Source organism: Pundamilia nyererei, unplaced genomic scaffold (genome assembly GCF_000239375.1).
Source record: "Pundamilia nyererei isolate P.nyererei 1_Seehausen unplaced genomic scaffold, PunNye1.0 scaffold00112, whole genome shotgun sequence".
NCBI classification, from domain to species: domain Eukaryota; kingdom Metazoa; phylum Chordata; class Actinopteri; order Cichliformes; family Cichlidae; genus Pundamilia; species Pundamilia nyererei.
This window is the reverse complement of record NW_005187513.1, coordinates 1,474,697-1,500,851: the sequence shown is the minus strand read 5'-3', so window position 1 is coordinate 1,500,851 and position 26,155 is coordinate 1,474,697. Positions and strand designations below refer to the sequence as shown.

Here is a 26,155-nt window from a genome sequence, read left to right as displayed (position 1 = left end):
GATGTATCCTGAATCAGCCAGAACTGGTGTGTGTGTCTGTGCCCATTTGTCCCTGCTTTCATGTGTTTTCCTCGCAACACTGCGATGTGTGTCTGGACTTGTTTTAAGATCTCTTCAAACACTTCTATCATGACCATTTTCCTTAAAGCATCAACTTGAAACAGTGCCAGATTTAAAGGGGTAACAACATGCAAAGCCAGTGTTTTGGATGAGTTTAAAAGGACCTCTGAGAAGAAAGGGGGATAAATAATAACAGTACTAAAAGCAAAAGCATAATAAAGGCCTAGTTTTCTTAAGGAAGTGGAAGCTTTCATCTTTCTATAACAGTAATGTTCTCAATGAGTCTACAGGCCTGTGTTTAGTCGAGCAAGCTTCGAGTGGCACACATGAAAGGCTCCAGTCAGGCTGTCCAGACCGGTCTCTTGCTAGAATATGGTATCTATTCTCGCCTCCTCCCCTCCTTTCTTCTTCTTCTTCTTTCCTTTACCCCCCCACGCCACACCCCTCCTTCTCCTCCCCCGTGATAAAGGTAATGGGGAGCTGTGTGGCTTGCAGTGACAGTAAACCATGGTAAAATGGCTGTCAATGTTTTGCTCCCACCCACCCACCCACCCCTTTAGTTCTCCCCCGTCTGAGGCCCCCAGGGTTTAGGAAATGGAGCATTATTTTCCTGTTTCGACGTCACAAGCCAACCCCTCTGCAGCTGTTGCATGCTTTACAACTCTGTGTTTGCAGGGGCTCCAGCTAAAGGTCCCCCTGCGCTAACACCCAAACTCTCACATTTCATAAATCAGCCGTTGTATTGCTGGCTGGATTTTGGATTCGTGGATTTTAAAAAAAATTTCTTGCAATGTTGAGCCGTCACTCTCTCCACTCTAATGACTCCTTGTTGGGGTGCAAACCATGTGTGGGAACAGGTAAAATGAGCTTCCAGATGGCTTTGCTCTTCCAAAAGCCATAATTCACCTCACTGCCTGTAGACTCATTTAATCATCACAAAAACAAAAAGATTAGACGCCCGGGATTAAAACGTGTGGAAGAGAACAGGCTCGCCGCACTTATTTAAAGCCCTCATTTGATCGCCTTTGAATTACACACAATAAAACCCTGCTTAGAACAAAATTATTTTAGTTCCAGTTTGTCGGGGTTCCCCTGCAGAAAATCTGCATTTTTCTATGCCTGGAATTAAAACATTTTTTTTCTCCTCTCTTTCTAAATCCGCTCACACATTTGTTTTCCGTCCCACCCACTTCCCTTTATCTTTTCTATACCCACCTCCCCGTCGACTCCCTTCCCCCCTCCTCGTCCTCTTCGCCTCAGCACTTAGAGGCTTAAGGGAGGGATGTACCACACGAGCCACTCCCTTCTTACAGCCACCCCTTCCCACAGTGTGGAATGGTACAATCCTGCTTTGCATAAGTTTCCTCTGAGTGGGTCTGTGTGTGTGTGTGAAGGCCAGTACTGAAAGAATTATTAGTCCCTTTTGAACGGTTTGGATGTATGTCTAGAGAGAAAGCTAGCGTGCCGCTGTACTATACCTTTATCACTTAAATTGTTAAAGCTATAATGTATTGCGCCTACCCTGTCCCTGGAATGGGCAGTAACTCTTTAATGTATTACTACAACGGAAAATCGGTGAGTAGTCTCTCTGGGAATGTGTGTGTGTCTGAGACAGAGGGGAGCTGTATAAAGTGTGGTTGCCTATGTGTGTATGTATACGAGTGTATCCCTTTGACTGTCAGTCTGATTTTTATGTGAAGTTTTTGCACTTAATTGGTTTGAACTTTTAAAGCACTTTGTTCGCCTCCTTGCATGCAAGTGCAAGCGTCCGATGCTCCTCTGCCTCATTTTCCACTGCATCAGTTAAAGCTGTCACACAGTGCAATTAAAACAAGTGACTCAAACCTGCTTTGTACCACGTACAAGTAAATATTCCAGGTTAGACACATTTTAAAAAAGGAGGTTTTGCCCTTTTTTCCCCAAAGCATTTTCCTCTCATGCAGAGAATGAAGCAGAGCAGCAGAAAGTTTTTTGCAGTCTTGAATTATTTTTACTGGCTGCTCGCTTCAACTCCGAGACTGGGTTGAAATAATAGCAAGTGGGAGTCTGGGAATGATTAAGGGAAAGAGGCTGCCTGTTGAGGTTAGACTTTCCTGTTTGCAGATTGAGCTCCAAGCACCAGTGTTGCTGTTATTCCATCTGTTTTTAATCACTTTGGCATTCTTGACGCCACAGGGAGCCTAATGTGATTTCTGAACTTTTCTGTAATGACTTCTTTGATTTTTGTTACTCTAAAAAGCTTTTCTCTGTGACTGCTTTTTGTGTCAATACATACATTAATTAAAGTGTGCTGCCCTCGAAACTTTGGAGTTTCCATAGTTTTTGTGTTTGTGTGTGGACTTGTAGGTGTAAAGACGAGCTATGCTTGAGGTGTTTTACTGTAAAAATCTAGTGGACTGATGAGTCTGTTCAAGGGCAGTCTAACAACGGGTGAAGTAGCTCTGCAGTGCATTTCAGTAATCCTTAAGTAATGATGCTGTCATAAGCAAATTACGCAGACAGATTTCCACCTGTCACTGCACGTGTTGTTTTTGCTGTTAGATAAAAAGGGCATTTGAAAGAGAAATGAAGAGGTTAGCTTTTTTATGGCATTGTATTTAAAAGGTCATGTTACTCATGCTTGTGTTTCAGTTTTCCTCATAACCCATTACGGCATTTCCCTTTTTGTTCTCGCTGCACAAAAGATGACTTTGATCTTTTTCATATTAAGTATTAACAGGCTTGTGTTACATTTGGTGATGGGGAGAAAATTGATAGCATGTGGACAGAACGGGCAAACTTTTATGATCAAAAGCACTTGTTAAATAACCACCAACAACTTTTTTTTCTTTCTTTTTTTTCTGTTTTGCTTGCAAGGAAAAAGAAGGATGGTGCTCATTCTTTGCACCAACTTCATCCACATTAATTTGTTATAATGCAGAGTTGCATAGCAGGCTCACCATCTGGAGCACTGGGAGAATTCACAGTGGGCCATTGGCTTGTGAGTTGGTGGCACGGTACCAATACAGATGGAGCAGCTCACTGAGCTTTCTTCCGTTGCCTATTAGTGAAAAAGAAAAAATTGAAGTGAAAGCCCTGCAGCGATTTTTTTTAGACCCCTTTTTGTTGTTGTTGTTGCTGTTCTGGTTCACAAGTGGAAGGACATAAAATTAGACCAGAAAATAGCAAAAACGCTAATGTCACAACATGTTTTCTTTAAAGTGCCACATGCCTGTTGTTGTTGTTGTTGTTGTTTTTGTGGTGCAACAGGTTGGATCCTGCTTTCTAGAAGCCTACATGGCACATGTGTTTTCTGCACTGCAGTATGCATGCTTGACTAAATATCCAGGACAAAGTCAGAGTATATGCATAAATGGTACGGCATACTGTGATTAGTCAGCAAAGTTGTGTTGATGCCAAAACCAAATTTTTGTGACATTACTGACTGGAAGGTATTTTTGTGCTTCTTGACGTTACATTTGGATGTAAGATTTAGCTGTTTAGCAGTTTATATGTTTTTATTAGATATGATATAATAGAATAAACATTATTATTCTCTTCAGATCTATCCATCTCCTTCAGTTGCTTTCTTTGCTTTCTTCTAGTCAAGAATTCAATTCTTTGAGGGCATTTAATGTTTATATTTCACTTAAATGTGAATTCACTGAAATTTTTATTTCTTCACATGCTCATGTAAGCGTTTGGCTTCCACTGCTAACTCTTACAACATCAAAATGTCGTGCCACTAAAAGTTGGTCTTTGTGTTGGCTCAGTGTCACGGTTTTATGCATAAAAATACTGAGGCTTTTATTTTCCAAAAAACATTGGCAGATATCGCACACAAATGTCGAACAACGCCCCTCTAAGAGAGGAGACTGAGCTCAGCTTTAGTTTGAAGAGGCATCGATTCTTTCTAAGCCCTGTAAGTGTTTAAGATTTGGACTTGAAACAAAATGCCCCAGAGAGTTGGTTCGATTCCAAGTAAAGACATACCATATAAAACAGGACAAGCCATTAAGAGTGTGTTTGAACTCTTCTCTTTGAGGTTTTTGGCAATTAGACAGACTGATTCTTTCCTTACTTTTATTTATTTTTACATTTCCCTTCCCTTCCTGTTATTCTGTGACGTCCTTTGTGGTCGTCGACAGATTTTCTTTCAGCCTTTGATATTTTGATCGGTAAGGCGTGAACTTCAAACACAGGTACCGCAAGGCTGGGAGGCACATGGGAAGGTGTGGAGGATATATTCACCAAAATCAAGCTTCATAGATTATCATTAACTAAAAGTCATTGTTTTCTTTCATAATTTATGATTCATATTCAAATAATTAGTTGTAAATAAAAAAGGTGCCACTGTAAGATTTGTCTTTTGTGTTGATTTTATTTATGAAATAACGGCTGGTGCTCAAATAGCCAGTATAGGCGTGTGCTGGTGTGCTGATCCGTGTGAGTGACGGCTTTTAATTAATGGCCTTGTAAAAGGAAACCCAGGCGGGCCCTCTCCTCCATAGGCCTGGCGGAATGAGGCACCCGGTGTTTGGGATGGTTTATTAATGCTTTGACTGGTTAGCCCAGGGTAAAAAGGACAATTAGCATTATCCGCTGCCATATGCTGCCCATTGAGCGTCTGACAGAGGCGAAAGACAAAGCCCGGGTTCCCGTGTGAGGCTAACCTGAGATCTCTCTGGAACTTACTATCAACCCTGGTCACATGTGTAAGCCAGAAGACCCATGAGGGTTGCACCCCTCCCAGAGCACTTTAATTACACACCCAGACAACAGCGTGCGGGAGACCTGCTCACTCAGCAGAGTCTCGCTTAAGCTGCATTTTGATGTGATGTTCACGTGCATGTGCGAGCGTTTCAGCGCGAACACTTTGTTTGCCGTGCATATTTTCCATCAGCACCCCGTCATAAAAGAACTTAAGTAAGTAAACAACCTTTGTGGTCGTCATCACGTCCACGTGCATTAGGAACCAATTTGGAGGAGTGAGCTGTCAACATCTGAGTGTGAAATGAGGCCATTAAACGGCAGGTTTATCTTGCTGAGTGGGGACACAAGCTGGAAATGTGCAGGTGGAATCGAGCTGGCAGGTCTGGCTCTGATTAGTGTTACATGACAGTGGGGTCATCCAGTCCTGTCTGTGGGAGGGAGAATTTGTCCAAAACTTTTTCTCCCTGTTTCCCTCCTTTATGCTCTGCCTCGCTCCCTCGACCTCCATCTGGAGTGGATGAAGTCAGAGACCACATCACTGGTGTTTGGACTCCAGTCTTTTTGATCTCACCGCCCAGATTGGCACACACTCACAGCTGTACAACAGCGTGCTCATTGTGTCTCCTTTCCCCCGCTAGCTTGCAGGTAGAAGTATAAAGAAAGCAAAGCAGGCTCTTTTTGTAGCGCTTATTTGATTTCTGCCTCTCTGGGAATGCTGCAATTTGTTAGTCTATGCATGTAAGCGGGTGTCATTATACTTCCATTAGAGGTTGAGTTGATCTGAAATGCAAATACTTCTGATAATCCACTCCCCCCGTCATGAGCTTGATTGCTTGCTAGTCATTAGAATGTGTGTATTTATAGTTGTAGGGCTGTTTCTGCAGTGGATGTGTGCGTGTGAGATCACATACTTGTATAGACCCTAATATGATTGTGCTTTGCATTTTTAGGAAGCGTGTTTACTTCACAGAAACTGATATAAGAGAGCTGAATGAGTTTGAACACCCTCATACCGTGTGACAGTCTTGGTGTTTCGGTTTCTTCTAATGACGATCATGTTCTCCTGGCAGGTGTACGCACCATCTCCAAACTCAGAAGACTTCAACAGAGATTCACCTTCGTACTCTTCTCCAAAACCCTCCAGCAGTATGTTTGCAAGCACTTTCTTCGGTAGGTTCAAAGCAAAGTCTCCATGTTTTGGATAGAATTACCATCTACTGCTTATTTTTTTAATACCCTTTTATTACACTGGTGTGTGTTGAGTTTGTGCACGATTAACCAGCAAGTATGAGAAGGATTAAACGCACTACTGTATATTCCATTCATGCTCATTTCTCATTATTTAGAAGGATAAGCAGGATAAGACCAAGTGAGCATTTCTGGGTTTTGGGGTTTTTTGCAATCCCAGCCATTGACCTCACAGCTAATGTCAAGAAATCTAGCAGCCACCTCATCTCACCAACTCATAAACAAGGACAAACATCATATTTAACAGCATAAACCAGATGAGTGCATTCTTTCGACTGTTTAAACTCCCATTAAGTCACAAAAACTTTGAGAACCTCTGGCCTAAATTAAAGCCAGTGTGGTATGTTTTCATCAAGTTATCACCTAGAACCTCAGTTTGTTCCATTAGTTTGCATTTTTATTTTTGTTTTCAGTTCATTTTAGTTTCGTGAGTGGGTTTGCTCGTTTCAGTTTTGTTTTTATTAGTTTCAGTAGTATTTTGAATTTATTGTTATTATAATGTGGGTGGCTTGTGTCAGAGATCAGATGTTCAATAGAAATTTAACACTTTATGTCATGCGTCACGAAAAAACATGTGCATCAAAGCCTCCTGGTGTTTGTTAGGTTAACGCATTTGGCCAGACTGACAAAAAATAAAGTGAAAGAAAATTGCCTGATTTTGTTTATTTCAGTCAATTTTCTAAGCTCACAATGTATTTCAGATGACTGAAGTATTTTGTTTACACCTAGTTTTAGTTTTTTGTTTAGTTTTGTTAACAGTTATAACCTTGGCGGTTATCGTGAGCTCCAAAACCACTGAACCAAACATCTGTTTATATTTAATTTTGTAGTTTATATGTTGCCAGACAGATTGAGTTGTTAGATGTGTGCTCAGTTTCTTTTCAGTGGGACTGACTCCCACACACACACACACACACACACACACACACACACACACACACACACACACACACACACAAACGTCTTCTTGTTGCTCTTTAGCATTTGTGTTATCTCAGCTGTGTTCAAGACAAGGATCGTGTTTCAGTCCCGAGAGGGGAAAAAACCTAAAAAGTGCTCTTTGGATGACCCCCAAGTTTTAAGGGTAAAGTTAGGGGGTTAGCCGTCTGTCTAACATGTTGTTTCCTTCAGTTCTAATCCATTGTGTGCTAAAGTGATATGTTTATTGGTTTTAGATGGTACCCACAGTTCGTCTGACCCGTGGAATTCGTCCAATGGCATCAGTCAGCCCGGCTACGGGGGAATACTCGCAGGATCTTCATCTCACATGCCACAGTCAGGAAACTACAGCAGCCTGCACTCACACGACCGTTTGGTAAGCTTCACAGCTCGGCCGGCGGCACTTAGGCTTTATGAATAAGTGATAGATGATTGCTAGTAAGTTTCTGTTTTGCCCTCACGTTTACATGAACGATCCAGTGTGTATTGTTGAACACGCAGGGCAAATAAATTCTGTTGAAGCCCTGGTTTTTGCTCTGCTCTCCCATAGCGCATCTTCCTCAGTTGGAGGGATCTGTGTGTGTCTTAAGTTGTTGTCTGGTTATTATCAGTGAAGACACCGCTGACCCTCTTTGTGTCAGCGTTTGATCTTTTTTCGTCCGCCTGCCTGCTTCACTTGGCAGGGCATCACAGGGAGGCTGCAGATGCTGCCTGCCCTCTCTTTATCTCTGTCCCTCCCCCGCTACACTAACTTTTACTGCGTGACAGCCTGGAAGACGTCAAAGGGCATTTTTAATTTCAAGAATAAATAAATAAGCTCTTTCTTTCTTTCTTTCTTTCTTTCTGTCTCACACAAACACATTTATGATTGAAAATAACACTTTTCTTTCTTCCCGATTTTCCAGAATTACCCCGCACACTCAGTCTCTCCAGACATCAATGCCAGTCTTCCTCCCATGTCCAGCTTCCACAGAAGCAACACCAGCACTTCACCATTCGTCACTGCGGCACACACCCCGTCCGTCACCTCGGCCGATGGGATCATGGGTACGTTCTTGTGTTAACAGTTCAGCTACCTGCTCAGATTGGCTAATTACTGACACCGCAGTGTAATCATAGCTGAATGTTCATTCTGTGAAGGCACTGAGTCATGCAGGGGGACAGCTGCTTTGTGCACTGTAACCGCTCCACATTTGTCTGAGTTTGCGATTACAAAGCTTCGCTCTGTGTTTTTGTAGCTGCTGCAAATCGGGGGACTGCCACTGGAAGCTCGCAGACTGGAGACGCACTGGGCAAGGCTTTAGCCTCGGTGAGTTACGCTGTTATGTCTATGATGGAAAACGTTGCCTATCAATACTAAGTATTTTCCGAGTAGCGTCAGTGTTGCTTAAGGCATTTTGGTCAAGTTCAAAGAAGTTTTTGCATTTCTAGTCAAGTGTGAAACTCATGTCTGACTTCTTTAAGCCCTCGAGCTCAAATGGTTCTGATTTTTCTGCAAATCAAAGTAAAAATACCCCCCCCCTTTTTTTTTAAATTTTTTTTTAGTGTTTTGTCTCCAAAGAAGGTGACCTCCGTAATCATGCAGGGAATTAAATGCTATACTGACCGCTGATTAAAACAGCCCAGAGGACAAGTTTGTAGTTGTTTTTTTGTCTTTTGTTTTTTTGGCCTAAGCCTGGATAATTGTGGGCTTAAACTAAGAGTATTCAAGAAAGGCAACTGTACATTAAAAAATACTCCTAAAGCCAATGGATTACACTTCAGGGACATCCTGTAATGGTTCAGTCCTTTAGGTTGTTTATAGTGTTGTGTGTCCGAAGTGGACTCACAGATAAACGTCACTATTTGAATTGCATGACGAAAATGATGACGTACATGTGCATTTATGTAAAAGTTTTTGTGACACAACAGACACTTTTTATCCTAAACCCTTCCCTTGTTTCCTCAGCAACAATATTTGCTGTTTGCATTTACGCACTGGATGTATTTTTGCTTTGGATTTCAAACCTATGATCCTCGATATTTCAACTAAATCTTCAAATGGTGTTTAACATGTTGCACAAACATGAAAGCAGCGTTTTAATTTTACACACAGCACGAGCTGTTCGTGTAAGAGGAATATTTCTTAGGAGTGTGAATCCAAAATATGAGAATTTGGGCATGGTAATAACAAATTAAGTCCTTTATATTTGCAGACTCAATTCTATTAGCATGACAAAGCTGGAGTGAAATGGACACGGTTGGACTAGGGTGGGGGTGGGTGCATGGATCAGGGGTGCACAGGGGAGTTTATAACTGCTGTGGCTCAACTCCATGGGCCCCCCTTTGTAGAGCTTTTGTTCTCGGCCCTTTTAAATTGGCCGTGCTTATTGGCCCAATGCCGCCTGCGGGAGCGTAACTGATGATGAGGCGGAGCTTCATTTATTCCAGTAAAATGAGCCATGTTTCACTTTGAATGCAGCGTTATTAGCCGGTGAGTGAAAAGAATAGAAAGTCATATATTGTCGGGTCAGAAGTCACGGTTGTAAACAGCTGTCGAGAAACTAAGAAAAATTTGGAGATTTGTCTTGAGTTTTATTGGTTTCCAACGCAGAGATAACCGCGCTATTAATCCTCCTTAGTTTTTCACTGAATTGCATGTCTGGGAGTGAAAATGCTGAGCAGAGAGAAGCTCTCCGCTCTCTGAGTGTCGCGGGGCATAAATACTCATTCTTCCCTTCAGACAACGGCCGATCCTCCTCCACATTCGGCGCCACACACTTCAGTGAAGCCTCTATCCTGATACTCCAAGCTGATTGAAAAACTAAAGCCCTGAGATCAAGATTGAATAAGGAGATTATTAATAATGAGTGCATTCTATCATCCCCACAGAAGTTGAACGCTTTCCTTCAAGCTCAATTTGATCTTAACTTGGAGGAGAAATCTCTGTGGATCTGTTGTTTTTTCTCTGCTAATTAGTCAGGATCCACCGTAATACCCTGACTTCTCCGAGGCATGTTCCATTATGGCACAAATATCCTCTTATTAAAGAGGAAAAGGAAAAAAAAATCAGGGACGTGTTTGTGCTTTAATCCAGCATTTGTTTAAACAAATGAAATCCCTGTGAAAGTTCTGAAGACATAATCTCCTCGTTCCCTTGTGATTGACACGTCATCCTAAAACTCAGTGACCTCAGCGTGACCTATCAGAGGATGGCACGACGAAAACTGCCAGTATTGCAGCAATGAAACCAAAGTAATTCAATTGTAACTATTTGTCCTCTTTAAATAGACTATGAGGTTTAAAAAGAAGCAAGAAAAAACAACATTTGAATATGACGGGGTTTTGATATATGGCTCAGAGTATAATCTCTGGCTACAGCCTGAATTGTGCCCCTTGAGATTTCCTGTTGTTGGCTTAACGGGGTTTCCAGGTTGGGCGTCTGCACACTGGAAAAACTGGACACCTACAAGCAGAGAGTCTGTATACGAGTGAAAATAAAGTGTGCTCCTTTAAAACAGCCTCGTTTCCTAAAAAGGTTAAACAACAAATGAAATTTGAGAGTGCGTTTAAACGATTAATTTAATTAAAAATAGTGCAAAGACCTCATTGAAACATTTGAAACAGGAAGTTGGTGGCTTTCTTTTAACGGACTTTGGCTAATTTTCCATTTGATGTTAGGAACTTGATTTGGAAAGCCGGAAAAGCATGTTTACTTTACTGTTTTTATAGAAGGGTGGTGTACATTGGTAAACACGCCCCTGCTTCAAATTCATCTTATTTTTATTTTTTATTTTTTTAATCTATCCTGTCTCTCCTGATGTCTTCCTCTCTGCCTCTGCAGATTTACTCACCTGACCACACTAGCAGTAGTTTTCCATCCAATCCGTCGACACCTGTGGGTTCTCCTTCACCTCTAACAGCCACAGCAGGTGCAGCCTCAGCAGGTACAGTGGTGACTGCTGCTGGCACCCCGTCTGGAAGGCCAGGTAGGTCACCAGCCTGTGGATTTTAATCTCATAAACACTGTCTGCACACATATACTAGATACCAGCAGAAACTGCTTCATAAAGGCTTTTTTTTCCCCAGGTAAAGTGCCGGTAACTCACTCAGTGGCTATTTCTTTTCCTAGAATAGCCAAGCTAATTATCAGGCTTTCATGAATATGTGTCCTATTTTAACTGTGGAAGTGCAATAACCCACACAAAAAGGCAGGTCTTTAGGCTGTCTCCAGCTGTGCTTTCTGATTCATGTAGTATAAAAAGGCTGGCTGAAACTGAAGTGGGAGGCAAATGAAAGAGTTTGATTAATAAACCGAGTCTTGTTCACTCAGTGTTGTCATCCCTCCTAAACAGCTGTGCTAACGACAGGTAGGCTTCTCCAGGAAAGTGTGTTATTGTGTGGACGCTGGAGTTATTGTCACAGCTAATTTTTCTGCTTTATCTCACATCATTAGCCAAAACATCATACAGTAACTGTGACTGTGTCTGCACCGTCATGCATCTCAGGAATAAAAGAGGAAGTAATGAATTTAAAGGTCTGTATTTTATGTAATAGTCACAGCTCTGCTTGTACTGGTCATTGAATATAGGGCCCTGTGACTTCAATTAATTCAATTAATTACTTTTACTCTGTGCTGCATTAGTCGGATTAATTAAAGCCTAAGTAGAGTGAATTGTGAAGAGTTTCCCTAAAACTTAATTTAATACCCCCTTTTAGCTTTAGAGCATCTCTAATCATTTGGTCGTCATTCTCCGTGCTTTATCTGAGTCGGGGCAGTTAATGCCATTTCTACATGAATCCATCCTGAAAGAAAGCTTAGTTTAGTCTGGGATAAGGCTGAACATCCACTGAATTGACAGCCACGATGAGTATTTAAAACTGAAGAAACGCGAGAATTAATTTTCAAGCGAAAATGTTCCAAGGAAGTTTAATCTCAAGCAAATAGAAGAGATGCCTCATGCCAGATTTATCTGCTGGCTGTGCTCTTTCTGCGGTCCACGAGCACAAAAGTGACACCATTTATACTGAAAGCATGAAATCTGTGTTACAAGTTTATTCTTCACCTGCATCTGCGTCAGGAGCTTTATTTTTGTGGCTGAGGCAGCCGCTCCGCGTTGACTCCCGGTGACATCACAGAGAAGTTTTGGCTCTCAGCTTTTTAGGAGGCGCTTTGCTCGAGCTCGGGAGTTTAAATGCAGCCAAGAAGTACCTTCAGAATTACGTGTAGTTTATTTTTTCTGCTGTCATTTCCTTTAAGTGATAGAAATTTATGGACAAACTGTGGAATGACTGCGGCTCTTGGGGCGGCGAAGGGTTTTAAGTTATTGAAAAGCTTTTCATATTTGCAGAACTGCATTTATGGCTTATAATAGCAGCTCATACTATTCATTCTACTTTTAGTAAAACAGTTTCAGGAGTAGATTTATTGTTATATAATCCTGCTTTCCCAGACAAGTGTTTTTGTAGTTAGATTTTCTTTGGGGGGGGGGATGGGACGACCAGTTTCCCTCTGAATTGTAATTATTTTCTGCAACAAATTCAGAGAACAAAAGCAGGAAAGTAGTAAGGAAATCAGGGCGGCCCCATCAAGGGGATCCTGTTTGTAGTACACAGTACTTTTAAGTACCGGAAAAGAGATGTAGACGAAGAAAATGGTCCGTCAGATATGTTGACAGAGGCGGGAGACCAATGGAAAGAGAATGAGAGGGGGGGACAGTAAGGGAAAGCCCAGTGTGTTGTTTTAACGGGCAGTTGTGTCATGTGTGGTAATGGAGTGGCGACAGCTGTCTCTACGTATGCCCCCCTCTTCCTCAGCTGTTGCCCTGCCCCATGGACAGCTGTTCCCCCAGCACACACACACGCATACACACACGCAGACCAGGCGGCAAAATGCCCCATTTATTCACCAGTGAGTGAAGGAAGGTGGCTGTGACTCAGCTGATCAGAGTGGCGGTGATGTGTCTGTTGACCTATTTCCAGTACAGCGCGCTGCACCTGAAAACTGCAACAATATGACAAGCTGAAAAAACAGTTCAGTGTTTTATTGAATGAAGAAAATCCATATTATATAGATATATATCTATATAATATATAAAGCACTGCTGCCAAATATGTCATGTGGAATTATGGGGAAAAGATATAGTTTTACTAATTATTCGTCCTTAATGTGCCTCCAGGCTTAGACAAAGAACGATACTCTGAAAGTAGCCCAAAATTTGGCTAGTTGTTGATGTAAGTTTCCAAATCCATTCATCATTGGGACTGCACCAATATACAGCACATTACTCAAGGCTGGTTTGTTCAATTAGCCTTCTCTGGTGCACTTGGGGACCAGAGCTTCAGGCTAATTTTTCATAGCCGCCAGCCAGCAGAGGCTTATGTGAAGTTCCTGTCTCACTCACCTGGGAGAAAGCTGAGGCAGAACAGAGACTTTTTCATTTCCTCCTCCAAAGTCACTTTTAATAGTCTGTTAATTAAAGTCGGCTTTTCCAAGGCTGTGTGTGAGTGTGTGTGCAGAAACATGAAAACTCATAAGACCACAGAAGAGTTGTTAGACATTTCATTGGGATGATTTAATGGAAGTTCCCTGAGCATGAAAGGTGTGATTTTTCTAGTGTTTGTCAAAAATATACATCAGCTGCATTTTTACCACTTTTAACCCCTTAAAGCCAAGTGTGTCATATCTACTGCAAGAGGTTTTGAGGCTTCTGCATCATCAGTGTGATTGTTTTTTTTCACTGATAGCAGAAACAAAGTCTCCTTGTGTGGATCACGCAGCAGTGCGCACCATTTACAAGGATGTGGGCTGGGTTTAGCATCCTAACACTATAATAGACACCAGAAGAGCTTGGAAAGACTACGGACACCCTATCCTACTCTGTAAATAACCTGGAAAGGTTCATTACTGTCAAAGTCCATTAAGGTTATTTGATTGCAGTATAATGCATTGCCTCTTGTTGCACATGGCTGGCACTACTTGGATAATTGCGACTCCAAAAAGGAAAGAAAGAAATGTTGTACTGTAGCTGGAAATGTGATGAGCAGATGTGGATTCCTCTTCTTTAATTTACACCAGATCAAATCAGCTTGATTTGCTTTCCTGTACTGGCCGGTAGATTAAATTTTTGGCTCAGATAAACATGCAAAAACTCACTGTGCCAAAGGTAAATTATAATCTCTCTCCCAGTGCAGAGTGTCTTAGATATCTCTGTATTTAGATCATATGATTAAAATGCACTGGTCTTTATTTAGAGCAGAATTAGATTTGACTTAATGGGACACATTAGTGGAATATTCAGGCTCATATATTTACAGATGTAAATTATATAAAGATGATTGACTTTAGTGCTACCACATCACCAGTCAAAGATGCTTTAAACTGACTAAAAGTTAAAGAAAAAGAAAGCCCATGTAATTATTTCTTTCACCAAAAGCCTGCATGAAGATCAGGTGCTAAAACAGTCAGCAACGGTGCACTTTTGATTACTGGTTCCTGATGTTTTTGCACGTTTCTGGAATAAAATTAAAACATGCGTGAAAACTAGTCCTGAGCGTGATATTTTTCACTGTTCACATTGTTCTCATAGCCATGGTTATTAATGTGCAGATGCAGCGTTCATTTCAGGGTGGAAGTGGGTGTTAGTCAAACCCTGCGCTGGCTCATGTGTCAGGATGCAGTCCAGCCATCAGGAAGTGATGCAGTTAAGCTCTGAAAGATAAAAATACCTCTCATAGAACAACAAGAGACCAGAAAATCAGGATGTCAGTGTGTTATGACTGCATGTTATTGTGTTTGTCAGGGAGCGATTTTTTTGTGTCGGCGTACCAAGATGAGGCTTTTGGCCAAAACTGAATCAGATAATTGTTAACACTGACCTTCACTTTGTCTCTCCTCAGGTACCAACCAGTGGCCCCGTGTTGGTGGGCAGACCCCCTCCTCCCCAAATTATGAGAACTCCCTTCACTCACTGGTAAGCTCTCTGCCCGCCTCCATCATTCAGTGAGAGGAGGATATGATGGATGCTCGCTTTAGATAAGCTGCCCATGAAGGACTGAGCTAGCATTACAGTGAGATTCCTGTCTGACAAATGTTTTGCTGAGGAAGGTGGGGGTAGAGGGATAACCAAACTGAACAATACCTGTCCCTTGGGGCATGCCATCTGTCCTCCACTCTGTGGGCTGGGTCTGGGATGACAGTTGGGGGATGGGTTTAGTTATGGGGGCTGGTGTGGGGGTGGCAGCTGTTTGCTGAACCTCTTCTCCAGAATTCCTTCGCTGCCGTACGACCAGAGCTGAAGATCGGATTTCATGCAGCCCTGCTACCTGATGCACATGTCATGTGTTTACATACTCTACTGGGAGTTTATTCAAGGGATAAACGGACTTAAATAAACTTACTATACAGCTCCACAGACATATTTATATGATAAATAAAGACAGTATAATGTTAGGTAATAACCCAGCTGATCCAAGCAATGGGTGAACAAGTGAATTCATAAAACATATGGATCATAAGTGTTAACAAAATGCATTTATGTTTCATGTGTATGAAAGAAAGAAAGAAAATATTGACCGATATTGAATTTTTATATCACCAGCAATTCAAATTGTATTGGTGTCGAAGTTTAACATGATTATATGTTTCTATGACCTCACAGAGAAGACCCGCAGAAGTAAAGGATGGAGCTTTTAGCCATGCTGTGATCTTAGAGGGACATAGATTCATCCTGACATCGTCTGCAAAGCTCCTTCATAATCCGTATTCACACGTAACAATGAAAAGACATCCAGGTTTAATATAAAGGATCCTATATCTACCTGGTAGAGATGTTCCTTAAGAATGTCTTGAACCCATACCCGGTTGTTTCTGAATCATTTAGGCTTCTAAGAGGTAAAAAAAAAATCAATTGCAGTTTTTTATTGAATGATGAATGAAAAATGCAGCTGGCAGCCACTGAAGGAAATTCTCATTTATTCTCAGCAACGTTCAAGAGTGTGTTGAAATAAAATCGTAGATCACGGTCCTCTGGTAGTTACGACAGAACTACTTGGAACATTGGAAAGTCCCAGAGAGCTCTTGGAAATGGTGATGAAGCTCTTTGAGGATTAGATTACAGTCAAAATGACTAATTTTGTTACTGGACTGGGCTGTGAACAGTAGTTATATTCGTTTAAGACGATTTTTTTTTAAAAACGGCAGACTTTGGTAATCAACAAAACACGCACAGTTGGATGAAATGAACATAAGAAGGCAAAGCAATAAGGCACAAAAGACAACAACATTATTTATCCCAGCACATAAAGTCAGTGTAAAGTTTTAAACTTGTGGCGATGCAGAAAATGTGACAAGTGCTGTAGTAGGGGTCTGTAAATACGCAAACAGCGAACCATTTTTATCTTTACAAAGTGAGTCGTCAGCAGCTGTGTGCTTCTTTCTAAATCCTGCCTCTTTCTCTCTATGTGCTATCACAAAACAAAAAAAGTCTTTACCCACAGCGTGTTTGTAGTATTTATAGATTCTGATCTTTTTTTCTTAATTCTCTCTTATTCTTATTTGACTTTGCCAGAAAAACAGAGTTCATCAGCAGTTACATGAGCATCTCCAGGATGCCATGTCTTTCTTAAAGGATGTCTGCGAGGTACTCTTCAGATAGACTCTTTTTTTTTTTTTACCCATTGCGTGTTCCATACATCGTTTTGTTTTCTTGCACAAGTTCGACTACATTCTTCACAGTGAAATGCACTTTCATTTATTACTACTTCTGTCGCCTTATTCTCATGTTATGTTGTTGTCGTTTTTTTTGTTTTAGTTTTTTTCTGCAGCCATGCCAGCTTGTAGTAATCAGCTTAGGTTCAGATGACAATGAAATTAAGTGGCTGCAGTGCCTCTGTTCATTTGAAAAACAAATGAGAACATATCCTGACTTCTACAACTCAAGCTGAAATGGCTCATTTGATCTTGCATTTGAATTGCCTTCTTTATCTTGTGTTGTTTTTTTTTTTCTCACCATACAATCAGCATTTTCAATTTTTGTCCTAATGTGCTTATACTAAGCTGCTCTGTCCTTCTTTTCCTCCCTTCTTTCTCTCCCTAACCCTTCATTTCTCAATCCCTTTGGTCCTCCCAGTCTCGAATGGAGGATCGCCTGGACAGATTGGATGATGCAATCCTTGTTCTGAGGAACCACGCAGTGGGCTCCACCGCCAGTCTGCCCAGCGACATACACAGTCTGCTGGGACAGGCACAAAATGGGCCAATAACAGCCATTGGACCAAATTTTCCTGCCTCTGCATTGGTTCCAAGTCGGACTGCAGCGATGGTACGATAACTTCATATAAGTATTTATTTATTACTATACGGTATTTTTCAAACTACACCACATAAAACACCTTGGCCACCTGGTCAAAAAAAGGAGAGCTTTGAGACATTTTCCGCAGACGAACAGTTGAATTTATACCGGCATATTTTCCATAAGTGTAATGGCTGGCCGTAGGATCACCCTCCTCTTGAGAGCGGCTGTATACACAATTTTGAGAGAGAAATGAAGAAAACAGGCACAAAGAAGTAAAGTTGGCGTAGGACGTGTTTGTACGTTGCAATCCTTCTAGAGTTAAACTCGAAGCCCCTTGAGAACTGGGGAAATGCCGGTCTCGGTGTAAATCATGACGTGTTCGCCCATCCTCCTTCCGAGGTATTTGATTGTACAGAGCCAGGAGATTTGAACACATCTGCAGTGGAAATTAAAATGGGATGACTCGTCCAACTGTTATCTGGAGGTGTTTGGAAAAAGTTTGACACAAACACAAACTTAAAAAGAAAAAGATCAAATTAATTTGAACGTGGGAAGAAGTTTAGATTACTTTTTTCTCTGAGATAAATGATGGAAGGAAAAGTTAGACAGTGATGAGATTTTGTATCTAAGAAGCCAGTGATTAGCTGTAAATGTGGTGTTGCCTTTAAATTCAGACCTAAAATTAATATTCTTGTTTAGATTACTGTTATACAGAAAGGCCAAAAGGCTCCTTTTGTGTGTAAATTGATTATGAATTAATTCGTTTAAAATAATTCTATAAAACAAGCACGTATTGTGAGTAAAGTGTTTTGGTAAGGTTGTACTTTGTTTGATGCAGCATGAAGAAAGAATGAAAAGATGCATTTCTGAGTGCAGACCGACATTTTAGTGCTCAGTCTGCACTTTTTGTTTTCGTGTCTTGATCATTGCAGTGGAGCTGTCGTGCAGAAATTCATTTATTTTCAAAGCAGTTTCGTTTTTTTCTTTGTTTTAAGGTGGTATTTTTCCTGTCGATGGTTGTTTTCACTCGTACGCGGAGGCTGCTGGGTAGCTCGCTTTGTCCCTTAACAAGAATTTTACTGTGGTTGTCAGAAGAGCTCAGTTTGATGTATTTGTTACAGAGAGCTGGGTTGTGGCAGTGATGTTGACCGACTGCGACTGTGAGATAGAACATACTGTGTCTGCACTAACACAGCACTTCCTGTGTGGGAAGAGGTCCCTTCAGACAGGGCTCAACAGCCTCGACACGGCACAGCCACAGGCTTTTTACTCTGGCTGTCACCCCGCCCTCTACCCCCTTCCACCCCTTTTCATCACTTCTTTTTAACAACCCAGGAAATCTGAATCGTTGGAAACGTGTGTCTGAACCCGCAGCCTCCACCCAAATAGAGGTCCTCAGCTGTATGGTAATCAGGCCCAGCCATGAAAATGGCAGCGTTCTTTTCTTGCCAGAGCCCCAGCCTCACTCCTCCTCCTCCAGACAAAGAGTTGTTTGGACACCTGTTGAGAGCACAGCAAAGATTAGCGTAGCGCTGGGGAAGGGGAGGATCTCGGAGCGGTGGGGTTAACAGAGGCCAACAGTGACTGGGGATCACATTCCAGAGGAAAAGAGGGAGATGCTCTCCACCCTTAGTGATGATTTCTCCGCCTTTCCTCAGTCCTTGAAAAAGGAAATCAAATGGCTCTAGAGCATGTGGTAAAGGAGGGGCTTTGTGGCACAACGTGGTGGGAGTTGACCATTTCTATGTTATGAATGTGAACAAAATAACAAGGAGATAGTCAGACATTGGAGTGGGTTTAGCTTGACTTCTTTTGAAACTGAACACAGAAGGATTATTCTTCTCGTAGACATGAGGAACAGACGGGTCCTCAGTTGTTGTTACAGAGCGGGCAGTCTGAGAATGTCGCTGCAGCGAGCAGTAACACAAAATGCAACAGTGACAGAGACAAATGAGGAGGCTATATATGGACCTTTAAGTATGGCTAAATATTGTGGCACAGGTGTTTTTTTTTTAAATTTGTGTTTATTTTCTATTTCCTACCCTTGATTATGCATTATAACGCTGCTGTGGAGCAAATCTCCAAAGTACCCACAGGTGTTGGTAATGACTGACTTGAATGGTGATTAAACCCAGAACTTGTCCCATGCTGTGACTACAGGTTTTAATAAACACTGCTACAGACAGCATCTAATCTAATGTATATATACATATAAAAGCATCTTTTTTTATGATCCAACCAGTGTAGAGTGCTCACCAAAATGTGCAAATCAGTATAACTAAGGTTGCTCTTTTTCTTTAAAACTGTGGGATTTTCCATTTTAGGCTTTTCTCCTGCTCAAAAGTGTTGTTTCATTTTTATGAACAGTCTCCAGTGAGTGTGTGGCTGCTTCCTTTCTTCACGTGTCCTTCCTGTCTGTGTTGCAGCAGGGTGGCGACGATGCTGCCAGCCTGAACAACAGCCACGGAGGCCTGCCCAGCGCCGGCTCGACATCCAGCACAGAACTCAATCACCAAGTGGAAACGTTCAGAGGTCAGCTCCACCGCGGCGTCCCACTCTACGATATCCACACGATTCGGTTTACGTATGATGTCTTACCTCCACATTTCTGTTACTAATAACAGGTCTTACTTCAGGCCTTCCAGCAACCCTGGAGCTGAAGGTGGAGAAACAGGACAAGGATGAGATGCTCGACAGCATCTCCACCGATAACAAGTCAGATGACGAGAGTGACAGAAGAGATATGAAGACACCCAGAGCAGGCCCACGCACAAGGTAAGAGGACCTTTCGATACGAAAACGTGTGAAACATTCTTCAGACGTGAAAATAAGCTCTATGGCATGCTTTGAGATGGTAGAAACATGGGATAAGGCTGGAAAGGTTGTCTTTCATATGCGACAGGTAGTGGAAAATCTGATACATATCGTATTAACCTTTACTGTCATTATTTGATTTAAAATAGGCATGTCAACAAATGGGAACAAGAGCTGGGTAAAGAAATTCCAGAGGAGATGTGGAGAATACTGGATTCGGTGCTTTTTAACACCCCAAATTACAAGCAAACAGATAAATGTGAAACAGCCCTGCTGGAGATTATGGAACCAAACCATGCTCACATGTTTTGGACATTCGGAAAAATAAAACCCCTTTTGGATAGTATTCATTCAGAGCTTGCTGAAATGTTTGGCTATACAATCCCATGATCATTTCAGATCCTATACTTGGATCACCTTAAAGGAAACATGCATCCAAAGACCAATACCTGTTTAACATTGACCTAGCACTGGCTAACGATCAAAACACTAAGCTACAGACAATGGGTGATTGTTGTTGTTGTGATGGTAAACTCAAATACAGACTGAAAGTGAAAGAATATTTCTAAAAATCTGGGACAAACGGTTGTTATACAAAGTGAAGAAAAGTCAAAAGTAACAGAAATTATTAAAAGAGGCAGTTTTGCACCGACACACTAACACTGGCGCTGTTCAGATGTTCATGTGCTTGTTTCATGTTTCCATGTGGCTACTTTTCAGTTTTATTTTGCGTTAGCTTAGCCACCATGTGTAGTCATTTTATATGTGTAAAGGAAGCAAATAAAATTCGGTTTTTTATCAGTTTGGTTCCTATGAATGGCACATTCACTTTCACATTAGACAAGTGAATACACTTCATTCATTTCCTCAGAAAGCCTGCAACCAAGTTAAAGCCGGGTGTCTGAAAACGGCCGGGACACAAACAAACAGAGACCTCCCCCAAGGGTGGGAGGGATAACCAGTCCTGTTAGGCAAATCTTTTGTCTCATTAACACATGCTTAAGAAACAACAGATTTCACTTGATGCTGAGAAGGCGGAGCTTCTCAGCGTCAAGTGAAATCGTTGTGGTAAAAACTCATGGATGTTAAATGAATTAAATTTTCTTCCTTCATGTTTATAGTTCATGGTTTAATCACGGTCATGTCAGATTAATGGTTTGAAGACCATCCTATCATTGGTGCAGATGACTGAATGGTGGCTGCGGGTTGATTTCTTCTCTCTGCTGCAGCATCACCGAAGACGAGGATCTGAATCCCGAGCAGAAGGCTGAACGGGAGCGCGAGAGGAGGATGGCTAACAACGCTCGCGAACGCCTGAGGGTGCGAGACATCAACGAGGCTTTCAAAGAGCTGGGTCGCATGTGCCAGCTGCACCTGAAAAGCGAGAAGCCCCAGACTAAACTGCTCATCCTCCATCAGGCTGTGGCTGTCATACTTAGCTTGGAGCAGCAAGTCAGAGGTCAGTGTTGCAGCGCTGCTGCGGCAATTAACTGAAATGCTACATCACATCAAATCACTGCTGACTCTTAAAAACAACGTGTGTTTTGATGCAGCGTTCCTGCAGGTGGTAATTTAATTTCACTGTCACATCCAGAGCAGATACATGTGGAGTTGGAAAGGAAAAAATAGGGAATGGAGCTGCCAGAGTATCACAGACAGTAAAGAAAATGCAGGGCGTTTATTCAGCTCAGATGTTTCCCTGCATTTAGAGGTACTAAAATGAGTAATGATGAAAGATTTGAGGCGAAAGACAAACAAAGGGGCCCTTTTATAACACCCTTAAAGCTTCGGTCTCTCTCTAAAATTTTATCTTAATTTTATTTTTAAAAAAGCTTTGACATGTGTTTAATTAAAGTGTAATCTGTGTTTATGTGAACTCACAGAGAGAAATCTGAACCCCAAAGCAGCCTGCCTTAAGAGAAGGGAGGAAGAAAAAGTGTCTGGGGGCTCCAGTGATGCCCAACCAGCCCACACAGGAGTCCATCCAGGCCTGACCGACACATCCAACCCCATGGGCCACCTCTGAGACAGGTACTCTCACCTCTAATTGAGCGACACACACTGCTATGATGGTTTTCTCTAATAACTGAATAATCGGTCATCTCATGACAGCATGTTTTCTTTTTCTTTCTGCACTTTGATACCATGATAATTGCGGTCATCCTGTGTGTTTTCCTGGTTTAACTGATGTTTAGTTGATTACACAGGTCAGCATGATTGAATCATATTGACGCAGCATGTTTAAACCCAGCTAAAGTCCACAATCTTCATTTTTTACTTATGTTTCCTAAAATAAAATTTTTAACTTGAAGATGTCAAACTGTAAAATTCTTTCAATCGTTGTTATTTAAAAAGATGCAGATAGATGGAATATTCACTAAATTATTTAAATTTTAATAAAATCTCTGCTAAGGTTACCAGAAACCATCAATCAGTCACATTTCATGAGAGTTAAAGTTGCCAGCCATCACTAAGAGGACAAATTTTGCTGGCTGACTGGTCGCGCTTCCAGCCACGTGCGTGGCTGTGCTGAGCAGGGTTTCCCCCTCATGGCTGAGAGCTTTGTTAAACAAGGATTTGGGGTGAAATTGTGCACGGCTTATTTGCCGTTTATGCATCAGAATCTGTTCAATAAACTGCATTTTCCAGACATACTTTTAGAGACAGTGAAGATAACAAACACTGGAAATATTGGAAAGTCTGGTTGTTCTTGGCCGGCGATCTGCATCTTTGGCTGGTTTTTCCTGTGCTGCGTCACTTTTTAGTAAGGCTCTAAATCTATGTTACCTCGTTTAAAGTAAGCCAGTGCATTTTCTTCTCATTTTTGGCTATTCGATCAACAAAACTGTATTTTGTATTTGAATAAATTAAACCCCTTTTTTATCCCTTATTTTTATTTGGAGGAAAAATCCTTTAATTTAAATGTTATAATTGTCCTTTATTGATTTATGTCTGATTTATGTCAGACTTTTTAAAAAATAAATATGTAAAACAGCAGGACTTTAATCACCAGCTCTAGTGCTGAAGCTAAAATTCGGACGGCCTACGCTCAGCTCCTTTGATGCGCACCTCTGATCAGTGCTCCTTCTTTGCTTCCTCTCCTCCAGATCAGAGCGATGCAGATCATTTCTGTCCCGTCTGAGTCGGTGACCTTGCTTCCCAGTGACAGACAGGACTCGCAGTTTGTGACACCAATTGGAGGAGACAGACCACTTGAAGCAAAACGACGAGTCTAACACAGTCCACTCCTAAGATTGAAGTAGAGCCAAGCGTCCAGCTCCCTGTGACCAGATTCCATTTGCAAATTTCTCCCCCACAAGAAAAAATCTTCAACACATATCACTGTCTGCAAGAAGTGTGTTGCTTCTGAACAATCAGAGACTTCGCAATCTCCTCCAACCGTATGTGGAAATTGCCTTGTGCCTAAACTAAATTGACGAATGCATTGTAACAGCAATTGTTTTTATTTGTCTGTTTCTTTGTTTTTTTTCCTATTTATTATGTTATTGAGCTATAAAGTGTATGTCTAAAGGGAAAGTTAGGTCAATACAAAGAGAAGCATGCGGCTTTTCAGTCGATCTATAGTTTGCCAGTGTCGCCATCAACCCTGAGCACTCCACCCCGGGAAAATCTTTGAGTCTGAGATTGGGGGAAAAATGTTAGAGATTAATTTATTGGCCAGTTTAGACTGATATTTATACCCAACTGAAAATCATCACGAGCTGAAAAACAAAAGCACCCGTTTTTTAAATATAAATTTTTTTAAAAATTATATATTATTTATATTTTTGTTTTCCTCGTTCTGCCACTGGCCACACGTGAAACCAAAACTACCTATGTTTGTTTCTGAGCAGTTTAGATCCGTCTCTGTGCTACTGACCGGCAGGTAACAGGTCCAGCTACGATAGCGTCAACAGCACGGGAGGTGACGCACAAACGGCAAACTGTAGCTTCACTGAAGGCTCAGATTTAATTGTTTTTTTTGTTTGTTTTTTCCCTGTAGTGAGCAGTGAAAATACAGAGGGCAAACTTTTTGCAAACCTTAGCATTCCCTGCGTATTTTAGTGTCTTAACTAAAGGAAGAGGCGACTCCAGCGCCCTCGCTTCCCTTTGCCATATAGTGTTAAACGTAAGCAGTGGCGTATGTTTGCAGATTCTTCCTCCGGACGTCAGCACAGAAGTGTTGGCTGTGTTGGCACAGAAGTGGCTTTTTTTCTTTTGAAAATGTGTTATTATTTTCTTGTTTCTGCCACCAGCTAATCAGAGATCTCCTAATGAAGACGTTCAAAAAAAACAAAAGTAGAAAAACACGCAAAAAAACCCCCAAACAACACAAAACGACGACCACAGTTTCTCCTGGCCTGATCAAACATATCAATTTTCTTTCTGTTAATATCTCAAGACATTAAATTCTAATAAGCGCAGTTACTCCTGACTAAAATTTAGTTATGCTTATTTGTTGTAACAAGTCCTTTCTGTCCAGCATTATAATTTCCGGTTTTTAGCTAGCAGAGAAAATCTGTAAGTTATTTTCAGTGATGTTTTGATGGAAGCCATGCTATTCTCAGTATGGCAAAGCAGACTGAACATTTCATGGATTATTCTGAGTATCATTGAACTGTAGCATGATCATGATAATGAGGATGATGATGATGAACAAAAGCAGGATTTTTCTTTTTTATGTTCCAAGACATCGGTCATGGCTTTATTTCTTTTTCCCTATCCGTGTGCATGCGTTACGTTTTCCTTTTTTTGAGTCTTTTCGGTCTTAAGACTTGCTTTATATTCCATTTATTTCTTTGTATATTGCGTTCTATCATTATTTACACCTTAAACAAGGCTGCCGCATTCAGAACGAGTATTCTGTACGATAAAGGGACTTTGATTAGAATAAAGGATGATGAGTTTACAATTTAACAACCTCATTTTAGTGAAGAAGAATCCAAAAAGAGAGAGACCTGGTCGGTTGTGGTGTGTTCTCTGACTGAATGAGGCCTTGTTCATCATTTCAGTATTCATGATCCTGTATTCATGTCGGCAGACTTTGAGGGTATAATGTGTGTCACTTCCGGCTCGCTTCCCTTCATTTGTTTTCTTTCTTTCTTTTTAACTTCCCGTTCTTCCTGTATTTCTTTGCTCCTCTGTTTGCCAAGTTAAACTTTGCTGTATCCCCAGATGCTTTCCCTTGTATAATATATGAAAAAAAAAAAAGAAAATCAAAAGAAAAAAAACCATTTGGCTTATTTTTCACTGTAGTTAGTCTTTTATACAATAATACTGTAAGAATATTTCTTGAATTCTAAATATTACTCTTTCTAGATTTTTGAAAGCAAAAGTTTTGAGTAAAAAGTTTCTTACTTTATTTTACTATATTAGATAGTAAAATGTACGGTTATTTACCATAACCTGTCCATTATCACAAAAAAGTTACAAATGGCATCTCAAGAACACGGCTGAACTGCTGCTCGTAGTTTAGTACTTCAAAAAGGCTCCGTATGAGCTCCAGATTCCTAAAAGCGCGACCTCCATCGTACTCCTCAGTCTCCGTTGTTGATTGATTGAAGAAAAAAAAAAGGAAAAAAAAAAGATTTGTTCTTGTGTCAAATAAAAGGTGTTGTTGATGCACATTGAAAAACTGCGGCAACGAGAATTTGAATTTTCTGTCATTTTCAAACAGAAAAACACGATGTATATAACATTTATGTTGCAATAAATGTGCCATCTTTTTTTAAACTCGATCGTATGTGCATTTATTTCGCTCATCTTCCTCTCCATATTTACATTTTTCCACCTTTCCATAACCTTTGTTGTGTTTTAACGCACAGGAAGGAAGAGCTCTGAAACAATGGGATTCATTTAGACTTCCTTATTGTTTTCGTTATTTTGTTTTTGAGACATTTCTACAGTGGATTTAGGCCAAATGAGTGTTTTATAGTATGTAACTCTTTTTTGAAAGTAATACCAGTGGACCATTGTAGTCTGTATGAAAAGTACTATGAATATATGTTTCTATTTTTAATAAAGTGTGATAGCAGCGTACTGTATATGTGCTGTGCTCCTACTTTTTCTTTTTTGCAAGTTCATTTATGCAGTATAGAGACAGATCCTCGTGCCTTAACCTCCTAAGA

At 41.1% G+C, this 26,155-nt stretch overlaps 1 protein-coding gene across 2 annotated transcripts; it reads left to right on the top strand.

The window, feature by feature from the left end:
- The first annotated feature begins 1,430 nt into the window (after nucleotides 1-1,430).
- Nucleotides 1,431-25,797, top strand: tcf12 (transcription factor 12). 2 transcript variants are annotated; one of them, XM_013913035.1, is made up of 14 exons: nucleotides 1,431-1,635; nucleotides 5,823-5,922; nucleotides 7,176-7,315; nucleotides 7,845-7,986; nucleotides 8,178-8,248; nucleotides 10,763-10,907; nucleotides 14,818-14,891; nucleotides 16,488-16,559; nucleotides 17,049-17,240; nucleotides 19,640-19,745; nucleotides 19,838-19,988; nucleotides 21,257-21,486; nucleotides 21,911-22,058; nucleotides 23,135-25,797. In XM_013913035.1, the coding sequence occupies exons 1-13, from the start codon at nucleotides 1,567-1,569 to the stop codon at nucleotides 22,051-22,053; spliced, it is 1,635 nt and encodes a 544-aa protein (XP_013768489.1). In that variant the 5' UTR covers nucleotides 1,431-1,566; the 3' UTR covers nucleotides 22,054-22,058; nucleotides 23,135-25,797. The 2 variants fall into 2 exon arrangements, with proteins under 2 accessions (XP_013768489.1, XP_013768490.1); XM_013913036.1 differs by lacking the exon at nucleotides 16,488-16,559 and having other exon boundaries at nucleotides 19,643-19,745.
- Nucleotides 25,798-26,155: the final 358 nt, after the last annotated feature.